The 12,018-nt window shown below is 32.5% G+C and overlaps 1 protein-coding gene across 12 annotated transcripts in view; it reads right to left on the reverse strand.

Moving 5' to 3' along the window:
• The window catches only part of GULP1 (GULP PTB domain containing engulfment adaptor 1), a 493,495-nt gene that overhangs the window by 148,882 nt on the left and 332,595 nt on the right, over positions 1–12,018 (reverse strand). For 7 of the 12 annotated variants that reach the window (XM_031960337.1, XM_031960329.1, XM_031960331.1 and 4 more), the window contains 3 exons: positions 10,620–10,736; positions 10,345–10,425; positions 9,821–9,913 (listed from right to left, as the gene is read on the reverse strand). In XM_031960337.1, the coding sequence (XP_031816197.1) occupies positions 9,821–9,913; positions 10,345–10,425; positions 10,620–10,736 (291 nt within the window). The remainder of the gene's footprint in view (positions 1–9,820; positions 9,914–10,344; positions 10,426–10,619; positions 10,737–12,018) is intronic. The other 5 variants (XM_031960340.1, XM_031960338.1, XM_031960339.1 and 2 more) reach the window with 2 other exon arrangements.

The following is a 12,018-nucleotide window of genomic DNA, read 5'->3' on the forward strand; positions in this document are numbered from 1 at the left end:
AGATTTTGATCTCCATGAAAACTGAATTAGGGGTTATAGGGGTATAAATCAGCCAACTAAGGAAGCCACCAAGGGAGGGATTGAAGCAGTGCAGAGCTGCATCAGGAAAAAGTTCACCTGGGGCGTGGGATAGCCCCAGGATCCCTCCTCAGGCAATGCTGTGCCAATATTACTACTTGTATATGGAATATTAAGGAAAAGATATATAGCATGGATATCCAGGCTCTGTGTTTTGACCCAATGTATACAAGGCAATTTGACTCAGTTATAGTTTGTCCAGAAATTCCAGTCTAAGGCTCACCCTCAGAGTTCTGGTCACTTACCAGAGGATGTCCTCTGATCCCTGACCTTTCCCTCCTTTTATCAACTTCAGGAAGACATGAAGAAAAAGCAGAGCAGTGGTCCAAGGTATAATTCTCGAGATGCCCATAAGGGGAAGCCACATTTATCCCTCCTCCCTGGATGATGATACCACAAAATAATGTTCTATTTTGAGGAAACATTTTTAGAAGAACTTTTAAAAGAACTTATAACTGTGGAAGATGATTAAAAAGGGAAGGCATGCTTAGAGCAACATATACTTCTTCAGTCTTCATATTTTTTTTACTGTTAAAGCACTGATGTATCCATTATCTCATTTTGCTATGATGATCATCTTACAAGATAAATACTCATAATATTACACAAATTGGAGAAACTGAGCACTGAGTAAATATTTTTAGCCAATCTAAAGAATCAACTAACAAGAAGACTATTAAAATAATATTCTTTATACTAGATGACTGCATTTCCTCTTCACCTTTTTTATACATGAATAATTATGAGAAAATTGACTTTTCTGGGAAGAGGGGAATTGTGGTCTGAAGGAACCATCTGTAGAGGAATGACCAAGTTTAATGTACCAAGGTACTTCACATCTGGCTTTTTTGCAAAAGTGAGCTTTATTAAGATGAGACTACTAAACTAAAGTCTCATCTTTTCTATCTGAGATTTCTTCAATAGTAATTGAGAAAAGAGAAGGCAAAACTATTATTGTCTATCTAAAGCTTCTGGAAAGAAGAAAGGAAGAAAAAGAAGAATAGGAGGAAAGAACAGAAGAAAGAAAGAAAGGAAAATAGAATGACTGAGGAAGAAAAAAGAGATTTTTATCCAAAAATATCCTATCAAATCTACTTTATAACCACATATAAGAATATAAAAAGATAGAATTTTAATTGAATTGAAAGTGATGGATTTTATTCATCAAAAGATAGCCCAATAATTTTTAGCATTTTAATTTTAATCATTTAATATCCTAGTAATGATGTAAACTGAATACATGCTATTGGCTCCAAAAATGAAATAAGTACATATGTGCAAACATGAACGTACACACGTACACTCACAAGTGAAGGATTTGATTTAACTCTTTGTGCCTGCCATTATAGAAAAGGGTACATCTGCTAGAGTTACTTGGTAGATGAGAGCAGAGTTGACCCCATTCTCTAATATAAACATGAGAAGCACTACCATGTGAATGTAATAAATGAAAATCAGATTGTTCCTAGATAATTAGTACCAAATGGTGGAAAACCCAACCTCTAATCTATTGCCAAACCACCAGAACACAGAAGAAAAGCAAACAGCACAGTCAAGTAATGGAAATTTCTCTGTGCATCTAAATGACTATATAAGAGACCAAACTTCAAAAATCAGTTAAAACATTTCAACAGCCCAAATGTTATATAGGGTTGTAGTAATATCGACACTCTCAAAATTGGTAACCACAGACGGAAACCACAGTTTTGGAACTACAGTATGGCGCCTAGTATACTGTAAGTGCTCTCTTTGTGAACAACAACAACAGAAAACCCACAAATGGGAATATCTGGCCACAAAAAACCATGTAAATCCATACAACCACCCCCTGGACACGAATGATCCTGAGTCATCATGCCTATGAGGCATTGAGGAGAAATCAAGAATGGGGCAGGGAATTAGTTTGATCATTTAAAAAAAAAAAAAAAAAAAAGAAGGGGCAGCGAATCAGTTTGATCATATCTCTCTTTTAAATGATTTACTATCACCTTTTATTTTAATGTTAAACAAGTACAACATTTGGTATATCATTTTTCTTTTCTTTTGAAAGCCCTACATTACTCCATGATCTCATTGATTGGCAACTTTTACACTGTTAGGGTGTTAACCTGGATCATAAAAGAATAACCACGAAGTTCTTTGGTACAAATACTAGTCAAATAGGCAAAAATGGCTTCATGAAACAAATTATATGACCATGTATCTTATATTTGTTAATTTTAATTACCCAACAAAAATTCAAACAGAATCAAATGTACATAATTTGTAAACCTGATGAAAAACATCTATGTTTTTAAGTCCTGTAAGATTTCACTTTTTTTAGACATAAACCAATTCAATCATATACTACTGCAAACTTTTACTGAAGACTTAATAATTCACATAAAAGTCTGAAATGAACTATGCTTATGAAACCACAAAAGAATGCCTAAGGGTACTTGTAGAAATCTATAATAAAAGACTGAATCTAAAAAATAATTCTCTCAGACTTGCCATCAAAGTTACATTTAAAATAGAAACTCTTCTGGAAAGACCTAGTTTGATTTGGAATTAAATTAAAAGTAAACTTAAGAAATATTTTATGTTCCTGAGATGCTAAAATACTTTTTCAAGAAATCTAATAGAAAGAGAAGAATTAAAACATTTACTTAAGGTTATTTCTTAGAAGAAGTACATTTTTTTTAATATAGTGGATGGGTTGAATAGATAGATGCACAATTGAGATTAGAGGTAAGTAAAAATGGTAGTGGCCTAGAGCACACCAGACTGATAAAAGGTGGAAAACAATGCTTTTCATGATTATGTATTTTAACATCAGAGAAGTCTATTATCTAGTTTATGCAGTTATTTGTTTTATGATGCTCATTTCTATGTGGTAATCTATGGGTCCTGGAATGTTCACCTTCTATCTTTAGCCAGATTATACACAATTCTCCAATTAAGAAAGCCCTTTTAGTGAGACACATTTCCCTTCCTTGGATCAATGTTTCTGAAGCAGAGTAAAAATAAAATGTCAAAATAATAATAAAATTAATATAGAGGCAAAAAAGGTCAACAATATCAAGGGAAATAATGGAATAAAAAGTGGGAATGAAGGAGACTTAGTAGTGCCAGTTCTCAAATAATATTACAACACAGTAATTCTTAAAATAATTTGGTACTAGGAAGAAAACATAGAAATTAATCAGTGGAAAAAATTAGCTATACAACACATAAAAGTAAATATAACTAGTACTCTTATATTTGATAAACACTTCTATTTCTTACTGGTTTAAAGATTCAGTATTTGAGGAAAACTGCTGGAAAAGGACAAGAGTTTACACAACAGTGCAAAATACATCAGAGTCACATTTAAATTTGTGCAGATTACAGGTCAGCAACTGGAAGTCTGTCCTTCAAACTCTTGATTATAATTGACAAGGCAACTTATTAAGTTTTCATATGCAATCAAGTAAACAGTGGATATATTAGTAAATAAAAGAAAAAATTTAAATGTAGCATATTAGTTGACCAGAAGCCACATTTACATCTATGATTTACCAATGAGTCAAATGAGGTCTGAGAATACAACTCAAGAGTTCTTTTGAATTTAATTTGTCATAGTTGGTGATTTTAAGCACTGTTTATTTGGTTGTTGGTAACCTATATCTCTTCTCTCAAGTATTGCATTTTCATGCCTTCTAACAATTTACTTATTAGGAAACATTTCTTATTTTAAAAATCAGTCTCCTTCATGAATGTCTTTCAATTTTATGCAATTCAAACTGCTGATTTCCTGTCAAGTCAAAAACTCTCTTCTCCTGTCAATTGTTAGAAAAGTATTTCCTTATTCTTTTCTTTTATTTCTGGGCCCTATAACTATGTGGTATTGTATATGGTGTGAGGTGTTGGTCTAAACATAATTTCTGACAAGTTGTTTTGTAGTTTTTTTTTTGAATAATGAGTCCTCACTCCAGTAGTTGGGATCATTAGTTATAAAATACCGTGCTATGCTTGTTATCTTCTATATTTTAGATATTTAATCTGTTTCGTTGGTCAAATTCTCTTTTTAACTAGTAATAAAATAATTTTGCATAATTACTATTTCACATTACAGTTTGAATAAGAAAAGGCTAAACATTTTTCTTTTCCCCCCAAATAAATTGTATTTTTTTTCCTAATCGATAAACAAGTGTTAGCAAACATTAAATGTCTATTAAAATATGCAAAGCACTGTGTTAAGTGGTGGGATACAAGTATGAAAAGGTAAAGATAGTTCCCACCATCAAGGACCTTACAATCTTAAAGGGGGAAAACAACATACAAAGGAAATTAGGAAAATGGATGTACTAAATGTGTGGACTTGGCAAAATCTCAAAATAGAGCAGCCAGGGGAAAAAATGAGGAGATTTTGAAGTTGAGCTTTCAAAATGGAAGTTTATAATTCATAGCTCAAGCATTTAATCAGATAATCCGAGATTAGTGATAAAACAAGAGTTGCAATGTTACTGAGATCTTAAAGGATGATGAGGTTATTCCTATGGTGAGCTTCCTGGGGTGTGATGAAATCACCACGTAATACCAGAAAAAAACCAGGAAAAGAAAAATGAAAATGTTTGAGCTGAGATTTCTTTTTAAGTGAAAGTTTGGTTTAGAGTTCATAACTCCACTCTTTAATCAGGTACAGAAGATTTTAAACCTATATTAGTTTACATAATATGGCTCTCCATCACTCGGGGATTGGCTGAACAAATTGTGGTACATGAAGGTAATGGAATATTATTGTGCTATAAAAAATGATGAACAAACTGCTTATAGAAAGATCTGGAACAATTTATATGACCTGATGCTGAGCGAAACAAGCAGAACCAGGAATATATTATAAAGAGTAACAGCAAGATAGTGCAATGATCAACTGTGAAATACCTCTCTTCTTTCTCTGTACCATTGTTCATGCTCTCTCTACCATGTTGGAATAGACCTTTTGTTTTCCTAGGACCCTTAATTTCAACTGCTGAAATTCTCTCTTCCATGTCTAATTTAGGTGCCATTTCCAAGAAGCTTTCCCCAGTTCCTTCCAAATGAAATAATCTTTTCCTCTTCAATTTTCTCATAGCACTTCTGATACATTCTAACTTGGACCATAGAAATTTGTGCATTTATTTATTCTTATTCTTACTTATTCTTACTATAACTTTCTCCAAACTATACCTTTCTCTTCCCCATAGCACTACCCACCTAGATTGGAGATTCTCTCTTGGTACAATATTTTTAAGGAAGGACTCCAGCCATACTTCACTATTTTCTCATCTAGAATTTCTACAGACTCAACCTCCTTCTCCCTAGCTGCTAGTATATATCTGTCTCTATATATCTATATCTATATAGTTTTCCACTATTAAAATGTAAATTTCCATATGCCTATCACATTGTAAATGTTTTATTCTCTGTTTGTTTCTATTTATCTAGCTCTGCAATTCTTTTCTCCTTCCTTTTTCTGATTGTAAGTTATTACATGAGAGGGATTTTTTCTTTTCCCTTTGTATTTTCTATTTACCACTTAGCCCAGTACTTCAAAATAACTGTTGAATTGAATGGACTTTCTAGTAATAGGATTTAATTAATTATGCTACCTTCATCTATCATAAGAATATTTAGGCTCTTTGCAAATTTCTGATTTCAATAATATACTAATTCCTACATTTTCAAACTAACCAAAATCAATCAATATCATTGTTATGGGAGCCACCTGCTAGTAACTGCTGGGGATCTATTTCTGATCAACAGAAGAGATTGTGTCATATGAGAGGATGATAATGATATAATGAGAAGCAATTGCACTGAAAATCTGAATATCTGATTTATTTCATCTCTATGCAGAATATATATTTTCTAAGCAAAAACTATTATTGTTTTAAAAAAGGATACATTATTTCACAAGCAATATTTGCATCAGTAGATTTGTTTTATGACCTCCAGACAGAGATCTCTGACTCTCTGGGTTATGTCAGTCTTTCCTTGAGCCTGTCAGCTCTACTCAAATAGTAAGATAAAGATTGTAATAACAAAACATTCCTTTAGTTTCTCTAGTCTTCTGTGATTCACAGCTGTGAGGGCTGGAATTCACAACTGTGGGGGCTTCGGAGAATTGACCTCCCTGAGTGTAGTCCACTTTAACCTTTTTACAGGCTTTCTGGGTTCCACACTTAAACATGGTCCTCAACACATCATGGATTATCAAGAGATATTTAAGAAATGTCTATTATGTATTAATCATGTTAGATACTGCACAACTTAGATCCTCAGCATTTTTTACTGGCTGTCTTAAAATTATTTAACTTGATGACATTTGGCTTTCAAGTTTTGTAATGGGGTCCATGGGGTAAAGAGTATTTATTTTTGCAGCTTTTTCTTTTCTAAAATTCTGCTAAGAGATCCTATCAGTTAAAAATACCTATATTGATAGAGATAATGTAGTATTACCTGCCACATAACAGACAGTAGATTAAATAATTCATTATTGATCATTTAAATATCATTATTTAAATATCAATCGTCTACATATTCATAAGTTCAATTCAACTATCAAAATATTAATCAATAATGTAATTACTCATGAAACTTCATTTTGCTAGCAGAGTGATGGTCACCAAAAGGATTAATCTATTCATAACAAAAATAATTTTAGATAATTTATAACATAATGCTAAATGTCATAAGCTTAGAATATAACAATTTCAAACTTTTAAAATATTTTGGGAATTCTTATTATATGTAATGGAGGTTGTAATTTTTATAAGGTTCATAGAAGAAAGAAGTTTGAAAGGGAATGGAACTTGAAAGATTGTATAATCCAATAAACTCATTTCACAAATGAAAAGAGAGACTTAAAGCTCAAGGTCATAAATTTAAGGGCTGAGATAGGACAAGAAACCAATTCTCTGATTTCCAATCCAGGGCTTATTTTTTTATGTTTAATAGTTAAATATATTACTTTGTCATTTAACTATGCCAGGGTCTTCATTTAATGTAGTTGTAAAACAAAAGCAAAAAATGAATTGTTAACTCATAATAATCATTACTTTTTAAAGAACTGCCCACTGAGATTTACAAGAACTTTTCTAACCAACTAGATCTAGGATTTTATTGGTATAGGGAAACCTTTTTCCCTATACAGACAGACAGATAGACTCAGCTATCTATGCTATCTGCCTGCTATATAACTGATATAACTTTACACTGACCATTTTATATATCTATTTCATAATCGTTCAGATGGAAAATTAAAGTTTTTGTGTAGCACTTACAAAAGAGTGTTAGTTCAAAGGACTTATTCAAGCATTTTTTTTTGACAGAGAAAAATAATCAGATTATAAAGCCACTATTTTTACATTAGTATGTTAATGCTACCTAAAATTTTATATTATTGAATGTTTTTAACATGCTTATTTTTGGCAAAATAAAAGAAAGTGGGAGGGGAGAAAAAAGTGTTATTTTCTATCTTCTTGACTACTATATTCTATCATTTCTACATAGAATTAATCTTTAAAAATTGCTATTTTGTTATATTTTCTGTGAATAACTGATGAAAACTAAGAAAGGCCAATATCTGTTACATTAACAGACCATAACAGATATAAGATGTTTTAAGAATTGGATCTTGTCAAATTTTTTGCCAACTGCCACATCACAGATTTGACCGCCATGAATGGTGATTGAGAAATGTCTTCCCAGTAACTCCAGTAGGAGCTACAGATGTGTTTCCCATTGAATCATAGTTACAAATTGTGGTTAGGTTCTATAGTATTATTAATTTCATTTATTTCAGACTGACCTAAATAGACTTGGGGGTTTTTTTTAAGGCTGATCCAAAAATGAATTATATTGCATAAAATTTTGTTTGTGGGAAAACACATTTCAAGTTTCAAATGAGTCATTTAAAAATGAACTTTTAGGCCACAACTCATTTGTAAATTGAAATAACTGCATTGTGGAGTTTAGATCATATTGCTCTGGATCCATAAAGCACTTTAGGTACTATTAATTAGCTTATAGTAAAGTCAACTTCAGTTGTTCATTCAACAAATATTTATTTCTTATATCTTAGACATTGGAATGTATCATGTTATGATATCCTCTTTCATATCCTATGCATTGGGATAGATCATGTAATGGCTTACAGTATGGGAATCAGGAAGTGAGTAAGTATAACCCAATGTAAGGTTATAAAGAAAAGTACTTTAAGCTAGGTATAATATATTATGTCACTTCTGAGGAAAGAAAAATTACTTCTGGCAACAAAAAATAAGGAATATCCAAGCATTTTTTGACATAATATATAATTATCAAATCACAAAGTCAGCTTTAATGTATTAATTACATATAGATCCTTACATTATTTGGCTGTGTATTAGACATATTTGGTAAAAATAAAAGGAATTGTTGGACTATTATTAGCAATATAGAATCTAATCACAATATCTATCCACAATCATATGAATAAATATGTTCATAGTTCCAACTTGGGCTGTCAGGAACACATTTCTTAATCACCAAATGCAATGGTAAAATCCATAATGTAGCAATCTGCATCAAATCAATTACTAAAATAGTCTGGTTATATTGTGGCCCACTGATATGATGAACAAAAACATTCCCTCATTATTTTATAATTATTAATTTACTGAAAAAATGTAACAAAATAACAATTTTTAGACCTTGACTCACTCACTATTGATATGGTTAAACAAAACATGTGACCTGTATTTTCCAAAACAAATAAACAAAAAACCAGGGAGGACCCAGAAGGTAAATTTGGAGAACTTTGTAAGGGGAACAAAAGCAGGATGGTATTGATATAAATGATTAAAACAGGAAGAATAATTTTCCCAATTTTATTTAGCTGAGTATTACAAGGTTTCCATGTCCTAATTATACACTATCTAATGGTAAGAAATGAGTCTAAGTATCTTACCTAAACATGGATTTTGAAATTATGAATAAACTAAAAAATAAATAATTAACAATATAAGAATTGACTACAATGAAAATAATTAATGTGCCCAAAATACTATTTTTGCATGCCAAGGGATTAATTTATTTATTCAAAAAATCATTATGTAATACAAAGCTAAGATTTTGCCAAGTGAAAAAGCTGTTTCCTGGGCTACAGAAAGTGCTCTGGAACTTGTATTAATTCTTCCAAATCACTACAGATGAATTCATTAAATTTAGTCACAATGAACAGACCTCAAAATCCAAATATAACTATTATATTTGGAGAAACTTGCTGAATTGATAACAAAGCCCAAAATTACATGGAGATTGGAATCATTTATCTAGAACAAAATGAATTTAATTGATATAGCTATTTTGAGGATTACGTGTACTCATTGGAAGTAGTTTGTAGTACTGATCATATCGCTGGTTTCCAAGCCAAAAAGACAAGGTTTCAAGTCCTACCTCGAATACATGTTGGCTGGCTGACTTAATAATGTTCTAGGCAATTCTAGATGATTCAAAAAAGGTAGCAATCATCTTTGGTAGAGCAGTCATTTCACCTGAAAGTTTCCTTATACTAAAGAAATAATAGACTCAGACCCTATGATTTTCTGTATTGATGAGTTTTCTTTTCCTCTGTGATATTAGAGATGTGGTTTAAATATAGAGATACTGGGGAAAATGGAACATGTACTGTGTGGAGAAATGCAATATATTGGACTCACCCTCTCCCCAAACCAGGATAGGTTTTATATGTACTTACTGGAGATGTTGATATTTGAGTTATTCTTAGTTGATTTTCCAAATCCTGGACTTTATTTTTGAGTTCTGTATTCTCAGTTTCTAGTTCTTGTATCTAAAAAAGCAAATGATTATAGAATATCAAATTAGAAATTTCTTTTTTTCTTAAATACCACAAAATCCTGACTGGACTCTAATATGACCTTTCTAAACTTCTGCTTGTCCAACATTTCAAAATGTAATATAATATTTCATGCACTGGGGATAAAGTTATTTAGGTAAATCCTGGAAAAAAGCTTGGAACTCCAGGTCATTAGCAATGCATTTATTTTATATTTTAAATAAAATACTTATATTTTGGGCTAATTTCTTCTTCCTGAGTGCTCCCATCTTTCTGGGTTTTTTTTAATGCACTTTGCAAATTGTACCCATAATCTAGGAGTATAACCACAGGACAGTGAAACTTGCTTATGATGATTTTGAAGAGAGTGAGGGGAAGGGATAATTTAATAAAAAGGAATCTGATCTGCGTGGGAAACCACTTACCCAGCATCTGCTCCTTCTGCTGCTCTGATCCCCATGAGAAGCATCAGGAAGTGAAGCAAAGTCACATGAGAACACTAAGTTCTTGTGGGAATTCAATATAAAATGGTTAAAAACTGTACAGGGGATCAGAAGTGGACAATTATAGGAACACAATGAAAGCAGTTCCAATCTGTGTGGGGAAATGGAATGGAAGGACTCCTCAATTTGTTTGATGGTCTGCAAGTTTCCCTGTACTTAGAGCAAATATATGTGATCAACAAGTTTCGGTTACTCACTCTTTTTTGCAACCCTGCAATCTGTTTTCTTGTTTCAACATCTTTTCCTCCAGATTCTAGAAATTTCCTGTAGGCCAGATCGAAGGCTTGACCGATAGTTAAAGTTATTTCTTCAGCCTTTGGGTAACATCAAACAGAAAGAATTAACACTATAGTTAAGTCCATCTCCTGGATCAGACTACTGCCCTACATGCACAAGAGATGCGAGTTTGCTTTCGTATTGAGGGAGTGAAAGCAGGAATAAGAGAAGGCAGGACTATGGCTCATTGTACTCCATTTTAAAATCTACACTTTGTCAGCTCACCTTGGGAGAGGTGAGGGTAGGTAAAGAGCTGCAAGATGAGGGCCACTGTTCTACTCTCAACATTTTATTTCTTCCTTGAAACTAATATTTTAAACAGACAACAATGTTGTCCAGCAGATAGACTGAAGGATCTAAATTTAGAGAGATCTGAGATTGAATCTTGCCTCAGACATTTAATAAATGTGTGCAAATCATTGTGATTTTGTGAGCAAATCACAATCTCTGTGCTTCATTTTCCTCATCAGTAAAATGGAAAAAACAAAAGCATCTATCTTGCAGAGTTGTCCGGATCAAATGAGCTAAGATAAGTAAAACCTTCCAAATCCTTTTAAAAGTTTTATTATTATAATAAGCCAAACAGATAACCAGCATTTATTAATCACCTATTATGTGCCAGACACTTTCTTACACAAAAAGAGGAAATAAATAAACCTTTCCTACTCCTAAGGAGTTCAGTCTAATGGAGGAGACAACAGTCAAACATTCATTCTTTCAATAAACATTTAATAAGTTTCTTATATATATCAGGTATTGGGGATACAAAAAGAGGCAAGAAATAAATCTCTGCTCCCACAAGGAGCTGACAATTTGGTGAGGATTTTATAAATAACAATGTAAAAACAAGATTTATAAAAGACAAATTGGGAATCTTCTCAAAGGGAAAGCACTAAGATTGAAGAGGACTGGGAAAGATTTCCTGGAGAAAATGTAACTTCAGCTGAGAAAGTAGCCAGGAGACAGAGATGAGAAAGGAGAGAATTCCAGGTATGGAACTTCTCAATTTTGTGTTCCCTTCCTTGGAATAAGTAAGTGACACCTATTATAATCCTAGCAAGTGGGCACACATGAAGTGCAGAGCAATACCTCACTTTATTCTGATTGTGTGAACCTGGACAAAACACTTAACCCCTCAGTTTCAGAGAATATGCTAACCTGAATTGGGCAGACACAGATTCTCTACCTAAGAATTTCCCCTAATAATGAAATCACAAGTTCAAGCCCCCCTGGCATTATAATAGGGACATAGTAGTCTTCCTAATATTCCTGATTCACCTATTTACAATTTAAACCACCCTAAATTGGCCTGCCTTTTCT

Source organism: Sarcophilus harrisii, chromosome 3 (genome assembly GCF_902635505.1).
Source record: "Sarcophilus harrisii chromosome 3, mSarHar1.11, whole genome shotgun sequence".
Taxonomy (NCBI): Eukaryota; Metazoa; Chordata; class Mammalia; order Dasyuromorphia; family Dasyuridae; genus Sarcophilus; species Sarcophilus harrisii.